Here is a 23,925-nt window from a genome sequence, read left to right as displayed (position 1 = left end):
CCACTAGTACAATATTACTGTCTAATTCCTCCCATAAATCATTTAACTTTTCCTTTAAGAATTTTGATGTTATAACATTTGGTGCATACATATTTAGAATTGATATTGCATCAATGTATATTGAACCTTTTAAGCAAAATACAGTTTCCCTAATCATCTCTTTTAATTTGACCTATTTTTGCCTTTTTTTCATCTGAGATCATGATTGCTACCCCTATTTTTTTTTTTTTTTACTTCAGTTGAAGCATAATAGATTCTGCTCTAGTCCCTTACCTTTACTCTTCTGTTTCAAGGATGTTTCTTGTAAAAGACATATTGTAAGATTCTGGTTTTTAATCCACTCTGCTATCAATACTTCCCTTTTATGAGTGAGTTCATCCCATTCACATTCATAATTATGATTACCATGTATTTCCCTCAATCCTATTTTCCCCTATTTATCCTCTGTCTGTTTGTCTCTCTCTTTTCACTCTGTCCCTCCTCAAAAATGTTTTTCTTCTGACCACCACCTTCCCTAATCTGCCCTCCCTTCTATGAGCTTTTTCCCCTTCTCTTTTCCCCCTTCTCTCTTTTTTCCCTGTAGGTAAGATAGATTTCTATGCATAACTGAGTGTGTGTGTTGTTCCTTCTTTGAGTCAATTCTGATGAAAATAAGATTCAAACACTGTCTGCTACTCCTCATCTTCCTCTCCACTATAAAAGCTTTATCATGCCTCTTTTATGTGAGATAATTTACCCCATCCTGCTTTCTCCCCTCTTTCTTACCTCTTAATTTTTTTTTGAATTTCATCCCATCATAGCTAACTTACACTCATATACTTTATGTAGATTTCTTTTAACTGCCCTAATAATGACAATGTTCTTAGGAGTTACAAGTATCATCTTCCAGGAATGTACACAGTTTAACCTTTTTGAATCCCTTATGATGTATCTTTCATGTTTACCTTTTTCTGTTGAGTCTTGTATTTGAGAGTCAAATTTTCTATTCAGTTATTGTCTTTTCATCAGGAATGCTTGAAAGTCCTCTATTTCATTAAATATCTATTCCCCTCATCTCCAAAGAATTATACTCAGTTTTGCTGGGTAGGTGATTATTGATTGTAATCTTAGTTCCTTTGCCCTCTGGAATGTCAAATCACAAGCCTTTTGATCCCTTAATGTAGAAGCTGCTAAATCTTGTATTATCCTAACTGTGACTCCATGATACTTGAATTTTTTCTTTTTGGCAGCTTGTAATGTTTTCTCCTTGTTTTAGGAGCTCTGAGATTTGGCTACTATTTCCCTAGAAGGTCTTATTTTGGTATGTCTTTCAGGAGATGATCAGTAGATTTTTTAAATTTCCATTTTACCCTCTAGTTCTAGGATATCAGGGAAATTTTCTTTGATAATTTCTTGATCTATGATGTCTAGGCTCTTTTTTTTTTTATTATGGCTTTCAGGTAGTCTTATAATGTTGAAATGATCTCTCCCTGATCTATTTTCCAGCTTAGTGATTTTTCTGATGAGATATTTCACATTTTATTCTTTTTTTTTCATTCTTATAATTTTGTTTTATTGTTTCTTGATGTCTCATGGAGTCATTAACTTCCACTTACCTAATCCTAATTTTTAAGGAATTATTTTCTTTAGTGAGCTTTGTTTACCCCTTTATTCATTTGTACAATTCTAGGTTTTAGTTGTTTTCTTCAGTGAATTTTTGTACATCTTTTTCTATTTGACCAATTCTGTTTTTTAAGATGTTAGTTTATGGAGTAATTATTTTGGTGCCTCCTTCACCAAGCTGTCATATCTTTATTCAGCATTTTCTTGTATTACTCTCATTTCTTTCCCTAATTTTCCCTCTACCTTTATTATGCAGTTTTAAAAATCCTTTTTGAGCTCCTCCAGGAGTTCTCTTTTGTTCCTGAGACCAATTTACATTTTTGTGAGGCTTTGCATATAACTTCTTTCATCTCATTGTCTTCTTCTGAGTTTGGTTTTGATCTTCCCTCTTGCCACAGTAACTTTCTATGGTCAGGCTCTTTTCTGTTATTGTTTGCTCATTTTTCATCCTATTTCTTGACTTTTAACTTTATGTTAAAATTGGACTCTCCTTCAAGGGTAGAGGGGGTACTGTCTCAAGATGCAGTTGTGTTTTTGGGGGTTTTTTTTGGTTGTTTTTTGTGTGCTTCTGCTTTCAGAGTTAGTTCTGGAAGTCTGTAAGTTTTCAGTTCTTCCAAGGTGGTATGATCAAGGGAGAGTTGTGGTCACTTCTCTCCTGGCCTCGTAACTTCTAAACTCTCCTGGACATCAGAAGAGAAGCCTCCATGGTATAGCTGGTCATGCAGAAATTATACAATAGAATAAGCAAGATACTTCTTTTCTTCCATCTTTATTCTCTGGTCTGTGAGTGACCACAGGTGCTCTTCCCTACTCCGGAATTGTGAAGAGGGTCCCCACTCTGGCCAGTGCTGCTCCTCACCCTGGGATGGCAGCCAGGAACTACATGTGGGCAATACAACAGGGTCCTACTCCCAGTAACAGCAAGGGGTCCCCTGTAATCTCCTTCTACCCAGTTGACTGACCCCATCACTGTCTGTGGGCTGAGAGCTCTGGAAGCCTCCACCAATGACTGAGTTGCAGCCAAGGCCTGCTGCTGGCTTGCTGGGGCATTGCCTGAGCTAGACTGTATTCTATTTACACCCCAGGGAGACTGAGCTTTCCTGTCAACCTTGTAAGTTGTCTTGGGCTGGAAAATTATTTTACCCCATCCTATTGTTAATTCTGCCACTCCAGAGTTCACTTTGAGGGGAATTTGGGAGTGGACGGGTGAGTCTCTGCCTCTGTGCCCTGACTACTTGGATTGGGTTAGCAATTTTAGATCTAATTCAGGGAGGAAGCACCCTCATCATTAGATTGCAAACTCCTTGAAGGCAGGGACTATCTTTTGTTTCTTATTGTATCCTCAGTGTTTGACACATGCCTGGCAAATTGTAGGTGTTTAATGTGTGCTTATCAACTAACTGATTGGTGGTCATGCCCCTAGCTATGGCATTGCAACTGCAGAAAATTTCTAACTTCTTTAAAGAGCAAATAAATGCTACTTTTTTTTTTAAGCAATTGGGGTTAAGTAACTTGTTCAAGGTTACACGGCCAGTTATTTCTGGGTGTGGTGCTGAGTGTCTGAGCCTGGGATTCGATCTCCAGGTCATCCCAACACTGGAGCCGGTGCTCTTACTCGCTGAGCCACCTGGCCGCCCCTAAGCAATTGGGGTTAAGTAACTTGCTCAAGGTTACACGGCCTGGTGTTTCTGGGTGGGTGCTAAGTGTCTGAGCCTGGGATTCGATCTCCAGGTCATCCTGACACTGGAGCCGGTGCTATTCGATGTGCTACCTGGCCACCCCATAAATGCTACTTTGAGGAGGGAATTAAGACAGTCTTTTTTTTCTGCCTAGGAAATTTTCTTTGATATCGGTCAGTGTGCTTACATAGCAGAGGGAGGTTTATCTTGTCACAAAATTCTCATGCAATGCACGTCTGGCCCCACATGGACAACTTTAGGTCTTCTGCATAAGAAAGGTGTCTTACTTACCTGTACGCTGTTTCTGATGGCAGTGACTTTGTGCTCCACATTTCTCTGCCTTTCTGAAACTACAGAGTTCTGCAAGGACTTTTCCAGGGGTCCCTGGAAGAAAACAGTGTAGTAGTCACACAAGGTCAATAAATTTGGTAGAGAACTTTGGCATAATTACAGCTGATTTTTCCATAGCTCTTTGAGGTTTGCTTACATAAGTTATGATTTTTGAGTCTTACAATAGTCTGCAAAAATTGGTATTTCAGGGGTGGCTAAGTGGCACAGTGAATAGAGCACTGGCCCTGGAGTCAGGAGGACCTGGGTTCAAATCCAGCCTCAGACACTTAACACAAAAACTAGCCGTGTGACCTTGGGCAAGTCACAACCCCAATTGCCCTACAAAAAGCAAAAAAAAAAATTAGGTATTTCAGGTATACTCATCAACATTTTACAAATAAGGAAATCAAGACTCAGAAAAGTTAAGTGACTTACTCAGCATCCCACAGTTAGAATCAGAGGTAGAATTTTAACTCAGGTCTTCCTGTTTCCAAGTTGAGCATTCTATCTACCATGCCAATAGTGGATATGATGGATAACAAATTTATCAAGGTTGGAATGAGAAAAGGTTTGCCAAAATAGGACATGAAGGTTGAATCTTATTTTACCTTCCCTGAACTCTTAAAATTTCCTTCTCTTGCCACACTTATGGTGTTTACCACAGTCTACTTTGTATACTATTTAGTTGACTGCATCTTATCTCCCTTAACAGACTAAGCTCCTTGAAGGTAGCAATGTTATCATTATATTCCTAGAGTATCTGGTAGGGGGTGGGCAGGTGGTACAGTGGATATCCCATTTGAGGTTTCCTTGGTTTGCCATATCCTTTTCCAGTTCATTTGACAGATAAGGAAACTGAGACAAAAAAAGGTTAAGTGACTTGCCCAGAGTCACACAGCTAATGTCAGTGTCTGAGGCTGGATTTAAACTCAAGAAGAAGAGTCTTCCCAACTTCAGGCCCAGTGCTCTATTCATTTTGCCATCTAGCTACCCTAGAAGTTAGGAAGACCTGAATTCAAATATGACCTTAGGCACTAACTAGTTGTATGACCTTGGGTAAGTCACTTGACATCTACTTGCCTCAGATTCTCAATAGTAAAATGAGGATAATAATAGCCCCACCTTACAGAGTTGTGAGGTTCAAATGAAATAATATTAGTAAAGAGCTTAGCCCAGTGTCTGCCACATAGTAGGCACTTAATAAAGGCGTTTTCCCTGTCCCTCTTCTCCCTTCCATTTAGTCCAAACCCTTTGTCTTATAAAAGAAACTGAGAGGACCAGAGCCAAGATGGTGGCATAGAAGCAGGAAAACTCCATGAGTCTCCCCCCCCCCAACCACCTCAAATACCTATAAAATATTACTTAAAACAAATTTTAGAGCTACAGAACCCACAAAGTGACAGAGAGAAACAAATCCCCTTCTGAAGGCAGCCTGGCAGGCTGGCAGGAAGGGTCTATCACACGAAGCTGGAAGCTGAACCCAGACCCATGTGAACCCAAGGTTTTAGCCTCAGGGCAGCCCCACCCAGCAGTGGCTGGAGTGGAATTCAGGAGAGTAGATCAGCAGCAGCTGTGGTGGTTTCCAGAATTATCAACCCATAAATGCCAAAGACAAAGTAAAAGGTCATTGTGGAACTTTGTTGGAACTGGGGGGAGGACAGAGGAATGCAGTCTGGCCCCTGCCCCCTGGGGCGAGAAGCAGCAGAGGCATGGTGGTGGTACAGCTGTTGCTGTGTGGCTGCTTCAGAGCTCCTGGCCTGCAGATTGCAGGGGGACCAAGCTACCATTCAGAGGGTAATTGCTCTTACTTTAACCTGCTTGGATCTGGATTGCTGTCTTGGGTGGAGGTTCTGGGGTTTGTGGCCAGAGGGCCAGAGCTTGTGGGGGCTGCAGAGAGGGCATCCAACTAATAGCCCTGGCAACTGTGAAAACCCCAGAGATTTGGGACAAAGCTCTCCTCTCTGGAAGCAAAGAGCTCAAAAGTCAAGTAATTGAGTGGCAACATGAGCAAGCAAAGGAAGCAAAGAAAACACAGCAATCAAACCTCAGATTCCTTTTTGGGGACAAAAAGGATCAAAGCATGGAATGGGAGGAAGACAACAAAGTCAGAACTCCTGTACCAAAAGCTTCCAAGAAAAATATGAATTGTTTCCAGGTCATGGAGGAGCTCAAGAAGGATTTTGAAAATCAAGTAAGAGAAGTGGAGGAAAAATTGGGAAGAGAAATGAGAATGATGCAAGAAAATGATGAAAAGCAAGTCAACAACCTGACTGAAGAAAATAACACCTTAAAAAACAGACTAACTCAAATGGCAAAGGAGGCCCAAAAAGCCAATGAGGAGAACAATGCTTCAAAAAGCCAAATTTGCCTGATGGAAAAATAATTTCAAAAGCTCACTGAAGAGAATCATTCCTTCAGGATTAGACTGGAGCAAATGGAAGCTAATGACTTTATGAGAAATCAAGATACTATTAAACAGATCCAAACAAATGAAAAAATAGAAGGCACTGTGAAATATCTCATTGGAAAAACCACTGACCTGGAAAATAGATCCAGGAGAGATAATTTAAAAATTATTGGACTACCTGAAAGCCATGATCAAAAAAAGAATGTAGAAATCATCCTTCAAAAAATTCTCAAGGAAAATTGCCCTGATATTTTAGAATTAGAGGGCAAAATAGAAATTTACTGATTGCCTCTTGAAAAAGATCCACAAAAGAAAACTCCTAGGAATATTACAGCCAGATTCCAGAGCCCCCCAGATCAAGGAGAAAATATTACAAGCAGCGGGGTGGCTAGGTGGTGCAGTGAATAGAGCACCAGCTCTGAAGTCAGGAGGACCTGAGTTCAAATCTGGCCTCAAACACTTAACACAACAATTAGCCATGTGACCTTGGGCAAATCACTTAACCCCAATTGCCCTCCAAAAAGCAAAAAAAAAAAAAAGAAAATATTACAAGCAGCCAAGAAGAAACAATTTGAATATTGTGGAAACACAATCAGGATAACACAGCATCTAGGAGCTTCTACGTTAATGGATTGAAGGGCTTGGAACATGATATTCCAGAGGTCAAAGGAGCTGCGATTAAAACCAAGAATCACCTACTCAGCAAAACTGAGCATAATGCTTTAGGGGAAAACATGGTCATTCACTGAAATAGAGGACTTTCAAGCATTCTTGATGAAAAAATCCGAGTTGAATAGAAAATTTGACATTCAAACATAAGAAGCAAGAGAAGCATGAGAAGGTAAACGGGGCAAAGAAACCATAATGAACTTATCAAAGTTGAACTATTTACATGCCTATGTGGAAAATGATCATTGTAACTTATGAAACTTTTCTCAGTATGAAGATAGTTGAAGAGAATATAAATGTATATATACATATATACGTCTATATAGGGGGGTATATATACATATGAATACATATGTGAATGTGTACATATATGTGAACATGTATACATAGAGGGCACAGGATCAATTGAATAGGAAGGGATGATATTTAAAAAGTAAAATTTAGAGGTGAGAGAGGAATATAATGAGAAGAGATAGGGAGAGAGAATAGTAAATTATCTCATATAAAACAGGCAAGAGAAAACTGTTATAATGGAGGGGATGAACAGAAGGCAAAAGGGAATGGGTCAACCTTACTCTCATTGAATTTGGCTTAAGGAGGGAATAACTTATACACTAAATTGGGTATCTTACCCTATAGGAAAGTAGGAGGGAAGGAGATAAGAGGGAGGATGATAGAAGGGAGGGCAGATTAAGGGGGAGGGTAGTTAGAAGCACACACTTTGAAAAGGGACAGGGTCAAAGTAGAAAATACAACAAGTTGGGGGCAGGATAGGATGGAGGGAAACATAGTCAGTCTTTCACAATATATCCACTATGGAAATGTTTTGTGTAACTACACATGTACAACCTATATTGAATTGCCTATCTTCTCAGTTAGGGTGGGTGATGAGTTAAGAAGGGAAAGAATATGGAATTCAAAGTTTTAAAATAATAATAATAATGGAGGGAGGGTGGGAAAGGATATAGGAGAGAGCAGATTGGGGAAGGGGGTATTCAGCGGGATCGCTGTTTTGGGGTGGTGGGTAGGGGAAAGATGGGGAGAAAATTTGTAACTCAAAATCTTGTGGAAATGAAACATAAAATTAAAATGAAAAAAGAAACAGAACCAGAGAAGTTAAATAATTGACCGAACACAAAAGTAATAAATAAGAGAGCAAATATTTGAATGCAACCTTCTTGACTCAATATGGAACACTTTCCATAACAACATAATTAAAATGAAATAATCTTTATTCGGAATTTTTTATTTAAATAATTATGCCATCCTATGAGCTAATTTTGTACTATACAATTAGGTTTTAGACATTTTCATTTTACTGGTGGAATATAAATAGGAACAATTTTTTTAAAAGCTCCAACTAAACTAACTTATTCATAGTTATAATTTCATTGTCACAAAATCATTAAAACATCAATACTACAGACCATTGTCCAAGATTTAAAAATACTTGGTACATTCATTCAGTTAATTTAGTCCTTATAACTGGGTTTGAACTGAGTAAAAAACAATTTTTAATTGCATTATTTACTTAATGACTTTTTTGGGTGGAGCAGATATGTATTTTAATTAATCAGTAACGAAGTAGGCATGGTTCAGGAGAAAGGTCCTCAGGATTTCTTCCCCAGGATTTGTGGGGCCCAGAGTACATTGGTAATTGCAAGAAATTCTCTGGTCACAATTTCCAGAGAGCTGTATGGGCTTTCACTCTATTGGTGAAGCCTGTTCTGGAGGGAAGGAAGTTGAAAATTTGCAGTTGCCCGTCTTGGGAAGCATAGAGCTGGGGAGACCAGTTGTGCCTCGAATGTAAGAGTGGAGATGAGAAAAGAAAAGAGTCACTTACAGAGTCTGGGAGTTTAACCCAGTCCTGGAAGAATCACATTGATCCTGGAGTCAGAAACTTCAGTGAATCAACAGCCCAGCCCCAGACGCTTCAGCAGAACTTCAGGAGGTTGAGGGCAACAAAGCCTGTGGGCTTTATAACTAGGCCATGAGTTCTGAAATTACTATCTCCCTCTTCTGATGTGCTAGGGAATTTGAAAGGATCAGTTTAGGGGTTGGAGCCTTAAGAGGCTGAACCAATTTGTATATGAAAAAGTATTTAATTCTTCTATTTTATCCTCCCTAGTTAAGGACACTACTTTTATGTTTTAATGAAATGCTTTTGATATTGGATTTGTGGCTCTCTATAAATGGAGAATTTACATTGGTTAGGCCTGGGGCTGGAACTTTCACAGCTTATTACCCCAAACAGCTCCCACTCTATCTGGGAAAAGTAGCAAGGGTCTCTGAAGCCTGAGTTCTTAGATGACTTTAGAAGCCAACATGAGAAATAAATATTTATTGAGTGCTTACCACATGCTCAGCACTGAGATAGGTGCTGTGAGAAATACAGAAGTGAAGTCTTTTACCTTCAGGGATCTTATATTTAGTTTAGGAGATAAAGATAATACACATGAAACAATGTTAGCTAGACTAAGATAACATATGACAGTTTGCTATATTGGCAAAGATACTGAGTGCTGTAGAAATTTAGAGGAGGGGGCGTTAATGAAGGCCAGAAGAGTCAGGGGAGGGGAGGTTGAGTTGGGCAATGAAAGATGGGTAATATAGACAGAAGGAAAAAGAAAGTATATTCGCATTTGAGGAGGACAACATGAGGAGAGACATGAAGTTTAGAATGGGCTTGGCATTTCTTCCCTCCCAGCACCCTCTGCATCCGATGCTAGCTCCTTACTAAGACAATCATGCCTTTAATTCCAGCTCTCATCACCTTTTGCTTGGACTGTTGCAATGGCTTCCTCATTGGTCTCTCTGCCTTAAGAACCACAGAATTTTAGATCTGGAAAGGACTTCAGCTGCCATCTAATCCAATCCATATATGAAAAGAAGGGAAGGGAGATAAGGATAGGTAATAAAAATTTATACAGGGCCAACTATGTGCCATGCTAAACACTTCACAGATATTATTTCATTTTATCCTCATGAGTCTATGAGGTTGCTGTTATTATCCCCATTTGAGAGTTGAAACAGAGGCAAATAGAGGTTAAGTGACTTGCTCAGAGTCATACAGCTAGTAAGTATCTAAGACTGGATTTGAACTAAGGTCTTCCTGACTCTCCTTGTAACATATCCAACAAGTGACCATCCAGTATCTACTTAAAGCTCTTCAAAGAGTGAGCGCTCACCACTTCTTAAAGTAATTGCTCTTTTGAACAACTCTAATTGTTAGGAAGGGCAGCTATGTGGCACAGTGGAAGACTTATCTTCCTGAGTTCAAATCTGACCTCAGAAACTTACTAGCCATATCATCCTGGACAAGTTGCTGAACCTTGTTTGCCTAAGTTTCCTCATCTGTAAAATGAACTGGAGAAGGAAACAGCAAACCACTCTAGTGGTGCCAGAAGAAAGCAAGGCTGATGGCAGGGTAGGGAAGAGGAAAGATAGTTCTGAAGAGAACTGTTAAGTTAGGTTTTCAAAAGAGTTGAGTTTATGGAGATATCATTACCTGTACAGGCATGCTGGCTGCAGCCAATATTCGTCTTTCTTCTCTTAAACAGTTGGAAATAACTACTGCTATGTGCATAGGATTCCCATGGTATTTCCCCTAAGGAAAAAAAAATGAACAAAAATAGAGGATGTAAAAATTCAAATACATACATAAAAAGAATCTTCTCTACCTCTAAGTCAGCAATAAATTTATTTAACTGTTTCCTTACAGTGAGTGACCTTAGGATCATGGAATTTAGAACTAAAAGCCCCTTGAGGCATTCTCACTCTTCTTGTGGTGACACATGAAGAAACAGCCCTCAGAGAGGAGGAATGATTCACCTAGGGCTACACAGGTAGTAAGTGGTGAAGCTAGCCAGGGTTTGAACCCAGATCTTATGACCCAAAGACCATTTCATTGTATCCCATATTTTAACAACTTTTCCCAATATTAATTAGAAAGAATGCATTTTATGTGAATCTAGGGTTTTATATTATATGGCTATACTTGTATTCAAATATTACCATCTCCACCAACAAGCATATACTGAGTAGAAGGGTACTCTATTGATGGTAGTGCCCTTCATATACCCCAGTGTACAGATGTGCTGATTGCATCAAACACCAGAAAATTAATAGGACTTCCTCAGTGATAAATGCAGGGACACTCAAATGAGATCAGTCTACTGTAAAAATTCACTAGGAAAAACCATGACTAAATGTTGCTCATTGCCCAAAATAGAGATGACTTCTTTATCATCATCATCATCATCATCATCATCTTCTTCTTCTTCTTCTTCTTCTTCTTCTTCTTCTTCTTCTTCTTCTTCTGCTTCATCATCATCATCATCATCATCATCATCACCAGCACTACAACAGAAGCTCATATATATACCTTTATGTGTGCATGTATATATGTGGATATAGATTTAGGATTCCTGACTCTTGGGATTTTTTCTATCATGCCACAGAAGCCCCTTCCCCATTAAACAGCACTTCACCCCCGACTTCTCAGGTACAAAGTAGATTCCACTTATGTGGCCCCTTCCTCTGATTGGCTTTGTTGTTGGTTATTTTTCAATCATGTCCAACTCTTCATCACCTCATTTGGGGTTTTCTTGGCAAAGTTACTGGAATGGTTTGCCATTTCCTTCCTAGCTCATTTTACAGTTGAAGATATGGAGGCAAACAGGGTTAAATGACTTGCCCAGGGTCACACAGCTTGTAAATGGATTTGAACTCATGAAAATTAGTCTTCTAGACTTCAGGGCTGGTGCTCTCGCCATAGTTTATCTTGGCTGCCCTCTGACTATATATGAGGGGACTCACAGCATCCATTTTAAGGAAAGTACCCAGGGTTGGCCATGTCTTAGTAGCTCTCCATGCCCACTCCTAACTCTCCAGACTTTTTCTACCATGCCACTCCACATGGTGACTCATGTTGCCTTTTATGTGCTGTCTTCCCCTATGAGCAGTGACTATCTTCCTTTCTGCTTGTATCTGTATTCCTAGAGCTCAGCACAGTGCTTGGCACATAGTAAAAACTTAACTAAGACTTGCTGACTTGACTGTTTTACATATATTCTTTCATCTGATCCCTATAGATAACCCAGTGAGGCAGGTATTATTATTCTCATTTTGAGGGAATTGGGGCTTAAAAGGTTAAATGATTTATTCAAGTTCACACAGCTAGTAAATCTCTTAGTTGGGAGGGGAACCCAGGTCTACCTGATTCCAAGTGCAGAGCACTATCTACTATGCTATATTGACGAATTTATGATGACATGACGTTGGATCAACAGCCCTTTGAGTATCAGTACCTATGGTTGGACATTCAGATGAATAATATGCTAAACCCCGAATTAAAATAACAGGAAGAAATATATGACACATACCCTGTCTTTGAGGGGCTTACAACTAAGTTGGGAAGCCAAGATACTGTAAGTATAAAGGATTAATAGCAATACAACTTGGCTTAAACTGTGTATCAAATGAGTGGCGCAAACAATAAAGACTCCCTGAAATCCAAGGAGTAAGTGGTCTTTAGGGGCTAGGGTGATAAAGAAAGGCCTCACGGAAGAGGTGGGACCAAAGGTGATCACTATTTATGCACATTTGTCCCCTGCCTTTTTGTTGCTTTGTTTTTTCACATTAAAATTTAATGAATTTTTTTGGTTATATTTTAAGTTCTGGGCTGTCTTCCTCCCTCCCTCTCTACCCCACACTAGAGAAGGCCACCATTTTACAAACACACACACACACGTGCACGCACACGCACACACACGTATATAAATCCATACTACACATGCTTCTATTTCTCAGTTCTTTTTCTGGAGGTGGATAGATAGCATCTTCCTTCATAAATCCTTTGTAGCTGATTTGAGTATTTATACTACTCAGAATAACAGTAGTCACAGTTATTCTTTGAACAATATTGCTCTTACTGTATACAATGTTCTCTTGGTTCTGCTCATTTCATTCTTTATTATTTCATGCAAATACTTCCATGTTTTTCTAAATTCAGCCTGCTTATCATTTCTTATAGTACAGCAGTATTCCATCACAATCATATGCACAATTTGTTTAGTCATTCCTCACTTGATGGGTAGCCCCTCAATTTCCAATTCTTTGCCACCCTGCCTTTGTTTTTATCACTGTAAAACCATGGGGAAAAATATTTTTTGTAGTGTTAACGTCATTGTCTATTTTACTCTCTGTCTATTGGATTTGAAGTTAACCTGAAGTCTTAGTTTTAAGATAGATTCCCCACTCAATTTGATGGGGAGGGTAAAAAGGGAGAGAGAGAAGTCAGAAATAGAAATAAAATAAAATTGAATTAAAAAAAATCATTGCCCCAGTCTTCATGGCTGTACACCAATCTGACCTATTTGTTATTCAGTGTCTGAATCTGTGCTTCAAGGTCTTTTAAGGCATCTTTTTTGAATCTTGCCTAATTTCCCTACTTTATTTAGCCATATAGCTCCTATCATACTCTAATCAATAAGCATTACTATATTATAAAAAAATAATAATAGGTGTTATGAATGAATAAAAACATTTATTAAGCACCTATTATGAGCCAGGTATTGTTCTAAAGCTCTGGGGACAGAAATATAAAAGTGAGGCAGTCCCTGACCTCATGGAGCTTATATATTCTATTGTAGGGAGACAACATGTATGGTGGAATGGTGGTCAAGGAAGGGAATTTGGGTCTGTAGAGTCATAGGAATAATGAATGGAAACATAAGTTAGTTGGGAGCCAAGGAGGATGGCTGGTGGAACATGCTGAGGCGGACATATGTCAAGATGTCTCAGGAAAAGGTTGTGAAACATGGCTTGTGATTGCCTAGTATAGTGGAGGAAGGAGGAGTTTTTAATTCACCAATCAGGAGAGCTCAGTGACAGAGTAGAGCTCCAAAACTGAGTAGATTAACTTCCCAATGGAGGGGTCATGGTTTTTAGGAGGGAGCTATTCCGGATGGAGAAGTGGAGACAGAGGTAGGACAGACAGCAAGATGCCTGAGATAGATGGATATGTCGTGGAAATTTTTGCCAGTGATTAAGCATACACTCAAGTTCTAAGTCATCCATCTTCTTTTCTCCCCTCTTGGGGCAGTATAAAGTGGCACTTGAAATGACCAAAAGGAAAACAGAACTAGGAAAACAAAATAAAGCACATAAATAATTCACCTGGTGGATCAATGGTAATTAATCCAAAATTAGCAGCAAAGGACAAAGGCATTCACAATTTGACCAAATATATATTTCCAACCTCATTATCGAAAACCAACTGGAAAATTACTCCCCATTTCACACTCTGTGGTCCAGCTAAATAGACCTTTCCTCCATTTCTCATACACAACACTCCATCTCCTGTTTTGGTACCTTTGCCCTGGGCTCTCCTATGTCTGAAAATCACTTGGTCCTCATCTCCTCACAGAATGAACCCTTCACTGCCTTCAAGACTCAGCTGAAGAACCTCATTCAGCATGAAGCTTCACTTAACTATATTTAACTAATTGGTATTTATTTTGCATTTATCCTGTAAATATCTTTATTTGACTTATTCACACATGAATATACATATATGTTGTGTGTACATATATTCACATGTGTATGTGTGTGTATATATATAAATAAAAATTCAGGTTGTCTTTTCTGATAGAATATAATCTTGACATAAGTAACTATTTTTGTCTTTGCAACTCCAATATTACTGAAGTGCCTGGCACATACATATTTTATTATTGTCTATTGAGTGATTGATTGATTCTCTAAGGACTTAGAGAAGTCCTGTAATATTATCACCCCCATTTGACAATCAAGAAAACTGAGGCAAACAAGTTATTTGCCCAGGATCATACAGTAATAAGTGTCTGAGACTCACCCAGGGTCATACAATAGTAACTATCTGAGATCAGATTTGAACTCAGGTCTTCCTGATTCTAGACCTGGCCCTGTATCTATTGTGCTACTTACCAGGTTGTAGACTGGGGATTTGGCCCTAAATACACTTTGGCTCCAAATCTAGCACACTTCCCACTGTGCCATATTACTTGGTAGTCTACTACGTTATCCCAGATCATAGCTCTGGAGAACATATTATTATTATTATTATAAAGGAGATTGTTGAACATAGATAAAATAAGTACCCTCATGAATATTGAAGGGATTGAAGGCTCTTCCTGTACCTATCTTCTTTCTTCCCTTTGAGGTATATAAATTATAGGTAATTAAACATATTGAATATTAGAAAGAGTCTTAGAAATCATCCCAGGGTGGGGAATCTGCAGCCTCGAGGCCACATGTTGAGGCCCTAGAGGGCCACATGTGGCCTCGAGGCTGCAGGTTCCCCACTCCTGAACCACCTAATATTATAGGTGAAGAAATTGAGGGTAAGAGAAATAAAATTATTATCTGAGGTCACATGGTTTATTAATGTCAAAATCAGGAGGACAATCCAGGTCTGATTCTCAATTTAATGCTACTCTCCACTCCACTCCACAGTTTTCCTGTTTCTTTGGACAAGCAATTCCATTATCTAGGGAATCTAAAGAATGAAAAATTATATTGATTAATAGTTAAATTCTTATTTTAAAAACCTGACAACAATGGTAATAAGTTGTAGAGTATCCAAAATGCTAGCTAGGTAGGGTAAGGAAAGAGTCTGATATTACCTCCTATTTTCTGTTCTGTGCTTTGCACTTTTGTAATACTGTCCTGAAAAAATACTGTACTGATCAAACAACACAAGAAAACTACATTAACAAAATCCTATCCAATTATATGATTACATTTTTCTTTATATATGGCTATGTAGACAAGTCAAGTATGCCACATTTTAAGAAAAATGAAACTTTTGGGGCAGCTAGGTGGTGTAGTGAATAGAGCACTGGCCCTAGAGTCAGGAGGACCTGAGTTCAAATCCGGCCTCAGACACTTAAAACACTTACTAGCTGTGTGACCTTGGGCAAGTCACTTAACCCCAATTGCCCTCCAAAAAGCAAAAAAAAATTAAAAATGAAACTTAGGAAATATATATATATATTTTGTCCACACCTGTGATTTCACAGATATAGGGAATTCTGGTGTGGAAACTCCTCTGCCATCTTTTTGACAACCATCTGGCCTCCCAGACCATAAACTATGCCTTTAAGAAATTAACCCCAGGTTTGAGAAGATGGTCTCTTAGATCTCTCTCATACTGAGATGCTGTTGTCCTTTTAAAATATATTTAAAACCCACAGGCCAATATTTTATTATTTTTACATTACCCCAAATGATATTTTTCTTAAATTATTTATATTAACATATAGGAGAGGAAACCTGGAACAGCATGTAGATTGGTGTCACTGGGGCCTAGAAACCCTGAGGTCAAATCCTGACTCTCACGTCAGTTGTGAGATCCTGTGTGAATCACTTAACTGCTCAGTGCTCCTGTGAAACTTCCTCAAACCATAAGCTATAGATGAGTTGTTGATCTGTGTAAGTGGAGGGAGTTACTCACATGGGCAATCGGAAGTTCAAACCAGATAAAACTCAAGGCCAGCTCTGATGTCCCACGTGTGCAGTGAAAGTAGTCCCTTAGAGGCTGTGCAAGGAAAGAGCACAAGCTCTACCAGCCCCTCCCAAACAGTGTTCCTTCCAAGAACCGCCCAACTAAGTCTGAAGGGTGTCTATCACAAGGAGGGCTGCCAGAGAAGGAAGTTTCTCAGTTATTACAACTCCCCTAGACATCTAAGAACAGAGGGGCTGCAATCTACTCCCAGTCAATAAAATAGCAGATCTTTGAGGTAAATGTTACTGCTTCCCCTCACACTCACATTTGAAAAGCTGAGAAAAATAAAATGCGTGTACCCCAGTACGGTGATGGGTTGACTTGGTAACTGGGATGTCATTCTCTCTTGGAAGAGGGTTCTCTGTACTGGCCTTGCTTTGGGAATGTGGATGTGATGAGGACAAGCAGATGGGAGGTAGAAAAGTGGGGTGGGGGGAGAGCTATGATGGGCAGATTGAGAAATGGAAAGGTCAATATTGTTGAGAGATCGATGGCGGCTGCGGGTAGGAGGACGATTGGGTGGAGGGACTACTTTCCCTTAGTGTCTTGCATAAGACAGATTGATAGATGATATAAAAAGAGGAAACCTAGTCTCACCAGAAACTTATGGACTGGCTGGCAGCACTATGGAGGCAGGGGGGTCCCACGAGAAGGATGAAAGTTGGAGAAAAAATAAAAATTAAAAAAACGTCACTCCATACATTATCCTCTACTCCAAGAGAGGATTTATGGAGGAGAGGGGCCTACGCCAGAGGAATTTTCATACACAGAATTAGAGGTGATGCTGGGAATTTGTGTGTGTGTGTGTGTGTGTGTGTATATACACACACATACATATATATAGCCTATATATGTATGTATATATACACATATATTTAGGCTATACATTCAATTATTTCCATTCAAAACTATTTAAAATTAATAATAATGACAGCTAATATTTATATAGTCCTTTATGGTTTACAAAGTGTTACACCTATCATTCGAATGCTTGCCAGCAAGAGTTGGTTTTGCTATATTAGAGGGTACTGCGTTTGTCTATATATATGTACACATACATATTTATACACATGCATATATGTTTACATAGGTGTGTATACATACACACATATATTGTGTATGTGTGTATGTATACACACTTTTATATGTGTTATGTATGTGTGTATATATACATATACATGTATGTGTATACACATCCCCCTCACTTCCTGAATGAGATAACTATTAGTCAAGAGAGAGAGAAACCCCCCCCCAAATGCACCCTGAAACCCTTGTGATGAGAGGAAGTCTGAGACACAAGACTTTTATAAGGATATTTTGAAAATTATACTGTTCCATTTTTGAAGTTAACCCTGCCACATGTTATGTAATAGATAAAGACTCAAATAAAGTATATCTTACATGCCATCCAGTAATACAAATAATACAAAAAATACAAATTACTGTTTGTTTTGATGGTATATAGAAGTGGGAGCCCAAAGGGCAAAATGTTCAATAGGAAGAGCATTAAAAGCTTCTAAAAATTTCAACAAATTTCCGAGGAAAGCAGTAGGAATAGCAACTCTAATTCTCATATTTTGTCACAATTGCTTGTCTAAGTATAAATGAGAGAAGAATAGAAACTTTAGCCTGGGTCTCTTTAGAGCAAATCTGAATCTCCCTTAAAGGAGAAGATGAGTTTGTACCTGTGATTTCACTGATAAGAGGAATTCCTAGGGAGGTAACCCTTTCTTACCAAAGCAGCTCTGTAACTGCTAGACAATTTATAGTCTTGTAGAGTGTAAGGATGCATGTGAGAGATTGAATAATAATAATAACAATAACAATAATAGTAATGAACACTTATAGGGAGGTAATTAAGTGACTCCATAGATAGAATGCTAGGCCCAGAGCAGGGGTGGGGAACTTGTGGCCTTGTAGCCACATGTGGCCCCACCCCGAGAGTCAAGAAGACCTGAGTTCAAATATGACCTGAGACTCTTACTAGCTGTGTGACCCTAGACAAGTCACTTAACCTCTGTTTGCCTTAATCTACTGGAGAAGGAAATGGCAATCCGCTCCAGTACCTTTATGAAGAAAATACTTTTGCGATGGACATTATTGGTGTGCTATGGTAGAGATCATAAAGATTAGATATGATTGCAATGACTGAACATAAACATTTTATATAATGCTTTAAATTTTGCAAAGCTCTTTACAAACATCACTTCTTTTTATCCTTACATCAAGCCTGGGAGGTAGATATTATCTCCATATTTACAAATAAGGAAACTGAGGCAAAGAATTTAAGTGATTTACCAATAGTCACATGGCTAATATTTCAGGTCAAATTTCAGCTTAAGCTGTTCTGACTCCAGATCTGCTTTATATACTTGCTTTATAGAATTTCTGTGGATCAGAGGTAACTGAGGTCATGTTTTTACACAGGCAGCCTCTCATATTTTTTCTAATACATTCCTATTTTTATATATTTCTGCCACAAACCTAGCTCTTCCTTGCTTTCCTCCTTGACGTCCATCCTCATATACAACTCTAAGTTTTAATTACCAGCAGTAGAACAGGCAATATCTCACCTACTCACTTCTCTCTCAACTAGGGCTGACTGTATCAGAGAAGTCAGCTAATAGTATGATTGCCACTTCAGGGAGGAACCCTCACCCACACTTGGTATTAGATGTCAGAAATTCCACCCTTGCATTCTTATTCCAAAATTACTAAGAACAGTCTTTGTCCCAAAGAAGAGATATGAGGACACATCTACACCTTTGCAGAGGTAAAGGTAGAAGGTGGGGGGAAGGGGAGGGAAGGAGTGATGAACAGTGTGTGTATGTGTGTGTGTAACTTTTTTTTCAATATATGGATACATCTTTTACTTATTTCCCCCCTTTTTCTTAATTTTAAAATTGTTTGTAGTAAGGAATAACTCTCGTGAAGGGAGGTGTTTAAAGGAAGAAATTTAGGTTATATAAAAAGTAAAGGGGCAGTTAGGAGGCACAGTAAATGGAACACTAGTGGTTTAGAATAGGAAAGACATCTTCATGAGTTCAAATCCAGGCTCAGATACTTACTGGCTATGTGACCCCGAGCAAGTCATTTAACCCTGAGCTGGAGAAGGAAATGGCAAACCACTTCAGCATCTTTGCCAGAAAAACCCCAAGCGGGGTCACAAGGAGTCAGGTATGACTGAAAAACAACTGAACAAAAATATCCTAAAGATATCAATACAAATTATTTTTTTTAAAGGAATGTGTTCTTTTAGGTTTCTTTCCCTGAGGTCCATTTTTTTTTAACATGCAGATAGAGGTAAGAAATAGGAGAGGTAAGAAATAATTCACACTTACTTGTTGGTTATTTTTAAAATTAATTTCTTTCTAGAATCTAATAACTGAATGAGCTGGCATCTATAGAATGATAGGGAAAGGGCACAGGAATTTTGAAGATTAATTTTGCCTACTCTGCAGTCTTTCCAAGAGCCAATCCTGCTCTTAGGCATACTCCTGGGAAAATTTCAATTTGTTAGTTTATTTATTTTTCTAAGCTCCAACTGTTCCTTATGCTTCTCCTTCTTCCAGCACAAAATCCATCAAGTGTGAATATATATATTCTCCACTTACATGGCCAAATCCCTCGTTCAGATTTTTCATCACTCTTACTGGTCTTGGCCAAACTTCGTATCTCTGTGTATATTTACCTTTTTAGTCAGTTGAAAGTATTATGGTTGACATCCTTTTTCTCCATTTCAAACAATACCTGTATAGTGGCTCTTTATGAACCTTGACATCAAACTAAAATTTAACATCCTGGGCTGCTTCCATTTATACACTTCTTTTGACTCTAGGCCAGTGATTCTCTTATTCTCTTTATTTCTTAATTCTTTTTATTTTATCCCTTATACTTGAATTCCTAATGCAAACTGCTATTAAAAAAAGTAGCAGCTTGCAAAATGCCTAATATGACTATCTTGAGACTTAGAGGAATGGTAAAATTATCAGTCTTGACGAATTGTGCCATCTTTTTTAAAAGGCTGGGGAAACACCAAGCTGGCTGAAGAATGATGGATTCAGTGTAATCCCAGTCCTGCCTTTCTCTTGTGGTAAACCCTGGGTTGGAATAAATTCTTTCAACTTTAGAAAGGCACCTGCTTTCTCTCTATACCTAGAGTCAACTACAAATTCTTTATTCTCTATATTAGTTTCCATTTTCTTGGCAAAGTGGTTTGTCATTTCTTTCTCATTTTACAGATGAGGAAACTGAGACAAACAGGGTTAAGTGACTTGCACAGGGTCGAAGAGCTAGTAAATGTCTGAGGCCAGATTTTTCTGAGACTAGGTCCTCCTGACTTCATACCCAGCACTCTGTGCATTGTGGTACCTATCTACCACTCTAAATGGGGACATAGACTACTGCAAAAAACAACAAGACAGAAATCGCTTCTAGAACTGTGTCTGCTTTCACTTACCATTTCTATCGGAATTTAGTTCAAAAATCAACTACCTGAAATATGCAAGTCACTAAAGATATAACTATGAAATAAGGAAAATCCTGGACCTCTTTGAGTTTATAGCCTAATTGGAAGAACACAGCATATGCACAGATAAGTATGATATGAGGTAGAATGTGATAAGGGCAGAAGAAGTAAACCAGATTAAGTGCTATAAGAAAACATGAATAAGGTGGCATTAATTTTAGCTGGGGAGGATCGAGAAAGGCTTTAAGGAGGAGGTAGCATCTAAACTGAGCCTTTAAAGAGGGAGAAAAATTTCAAGGTAGCCATTGTGTCTTCTGGATTTGTTACTTGTAAATCAGATTGCCAGGCATGAAAATGCTAGATAAGCAATTAGCTAACAAAAATGCTTCATGTCAACATATGACAATATTCATGCTAACTGATGGTCAAATAAGGAAAAAGTGAAAATCCTGCTATACACTTTGCAGAAATGGTGAGTGCTGTTTATAAAGTCAACAAAAATGAGACTGAGTCATAGCCAGGAAATGTATCTGTATAGAACATGAAAAGAAACTCCTGACAAGTGGATGATTGCATGTGGGGATTTCAAAATAATAAAGGGCAGGGACTTTCCCGACATTTCTTCAAGGAAAGTTCACGCACTAAAAATGCTGAAAGTTGTTACTAGCAAAATGTTTTAAATTTTTTTTCTTACTTTCAACCACACTATTGCATTCTCTATCATGTTATCATTTTGACTTTGTCAGAAAATAGTGTTAATTTCCTAAGCGATCCCTTTCAAACTTTTCCTTTTTCTTTTTACTATCATAGATTCTTTTGGAGGACATGACTATTTGCTATGAAAGTATATCACTTAGTTGGCCAATAAAGGATTGAGAAAAAGAGAACGTCACCTAAGGCCCATGATGACTATCCTAGGCTTTATTATTTTATATGAGTATAATTTACCTTCCCGAGCAATGAATAATCATTGACGGATAAAATATTGGTTTACTTTTCTTCTTTTTAAAGGAAAAGATCATGAAGTTATCTGTCTACTAAGTAGGCAATGGTAACAAAACTACACAGATTCATTTTGAATCTAATTTGCTACATGTATACATAAACAATTTGAAAATAAATGACCAAATAATGATTATTATTAATTAATGTTAATTAAAATCAATATTATTAATAATGATTACTTTTAAATTTGGTTCTTAGAGATATTCACACATATTTCTTATGGGATTACCCTTTTCAGGAAACTTGCTACACTACCTTTAATTACGAGATGTGTTTAGTTATGAATATTGTTATCACCTGATACAGAATGCTGCAGTAAACAGAGCAATGGGGACCACATTGGAATCCCAGCTTTGCCTCTTATTAGCCATGTGATGTCAGCCAACATCTCTGGGCCTTATTTTCCACATGTGTAAAATGAGAGAGTTAGACTGATAAATTCTAAGAGTCCTAGGTAGGGAGAATAGATTATGGAATTGTAGACTCATAGCTGAAATGAAACATAGAGCTAACACTTTGAGCACACACTCCACTTGGACAGGAATTAAAATAATATAATATATAATACAATATAATATAAAACAATAAAGCCTAGTATAGTCATCATGGCCACTACATGGCTCTCTCTCTTTCTTTTTTTTTTTTAAAGCAATCGGGATTAAGTAACTTGCTCAAGGTTACATGGCCAGTTATTTCTGGGTGTGGTGCTAAGTATCTGAGCCCGGATTTGATCCCAGGGTCATCCTGACACTGGAGCTGGTGCTCTTATTCGCTGAGCCACCTGGCCACCCCTAAGCAATTGGGGTTAAGTAGCTTGCTCAAGGTTACACGGCCAGGTGTTTCTGGGTGGGTGCTAAGTGTCTGAGCCCGGATTCGATCTCCAGATCATCTTGACACTGGAGCCAGTGCTCTTACTCACTGTGCTACCTGGCTGCCCCCCTCTCTCTTTCTTAATCCTTTATTGGCCAACTAAATGATATACTTTCATTGCAAATAGTCACACCCTCCAACAGAACCTATGATAGTAAAAAGAAAAAGGAACAATTTGAAAGGGATCACTTAGGATATTAACACTATTTTATGACAAGGTCAGGATGACAACATGATCTTAAAATAAGGCACTCAGGATGGAACACAATATACTAGCTCTCATGACCCTGACATTATGATATCATCAATTCAATCTAAGAGTCTTTTAATAAAAGGTGACCACAGAGAGTGAAGCTCTGGCAGATCCAATTTAGCTGGAAAAGATATGAATATGAGATCACTGATGGACTCTTTCTATTTTATGAGGATCAAACTAACTAATAATAACTGGTACTAATATGGTGCCTTAAATTTTGCAAAGTCCTTTATATACATTATCTCATTTGAATCTCCCAACAAACCTTTAAGATAAAGACTTTGGGAGGTTAAATGACTTCTCCAGAGGACATGGCTAGTCAGTGTCAGGGGTAAGATTCAATGTCATGTCTTCCTGATGCTATCATTCTATCTGCCATGCTACAATGCCTCTCAAACTAAGTTTGTAGAGGCTCACCATCATGATTTTGGCTACCGAGTAGTGAATCATTCTTGGTCACAACTCATGAACGTATCTACTAAGGGACGGAGGGGTTGTGTTCTATGTAAGTTTTATTTAATAGATAACAAAACAAATTTTGTCAGTCTCACCCATCCATCAGCTCTCAGATTTCTTAATCCAGGTATTATTACTAAAGACTAAAAACTTACCCATTTAGAAACAAACTATTCCACAAAGAGTTTATGTAGTTCAGGGCATTAAAATCTATATTGGCAAATATGTGATTTTTATACAGGGTTGCATGAATCAATCAATCAGCATTTATTAAATGCCTACTGTTAATGGAGATGCAAAGACAAAAAAAGAGATACAAAGAAAAAAGCTCAAAGAGATCCTATCAGAAGTCAGCCTTATCCTCCAAACTTATCGAAGTTAGTTGCAGTTGAATAGCCAATGGATTGCCACCAACATAGCTTTCAAAATAGATGGCTGTCTCAACGTATTAGTGGACACCACTGTTCATGCCTGCTAAGATATTTTTGAGCCCTGAATCTGTGTATCCGCTCAGGTTCATGTCATCCACACCACTGATAAGCATGCTTTCTGTGTCTTCATTCAAGTCATTGATGAAGATACTGAACAGGATGGATAGGGCATGTCACTAGTAATCTTCAGCTCTGTTGACAATGA

General features: G+C 38.4%; 1 protein-coding gene across 1 annotated transcript in view; it reads right to left on the bottom strand.

The window, feature by feature from the left end:
* STAT4 (signal transducer and activator of transcription 4) overlaps positions 1 to 23,925 on the bottom strand; it is a 146,135-nt gene that overhangs the window by 60,104 nt on the left and 62,106 nt on the right. Inside the window, exons 3-4 of the mRNA XM_069070183.1 lie at positions 10,196 to 10,294; positions 3,573 to 3,665 (exon numbers count right to left, since the gene is read on the bottom strand). Coding sequence (XP_068926284.1) covers positions 3,573 to 3,665; positions 10,196 to 10,294 — 192 coding nt within the window. The remainder of the gene's footprint in view (positions 1 to 3,572; positions 3,666 to 10,195; positions 10,295 to 23,925) is intronic.

This window comes from Petaurus breviceps, unplaced genomic scaffold (assembly GCF_028583685.1).
Source record: "Petaurus breviceps papuanus isolate PSGF00001 unplaced genomic scaffold, PetGlider_PUasm1.0 90804, whole genome shotgun sequence".
In the NCBI taxonomy this organism is placed as follows: domain Eukaryota; kingdom Metazoa; phylum Chordata; class Mammalia; order Diprotodontia; family Petauridae; genus Petaurus; species Petaurus breviceps.
Note: the sequence above shows the minus strand (reverse complement) of the source record. Positions and strands in the feature narration are given on the sequence as shown.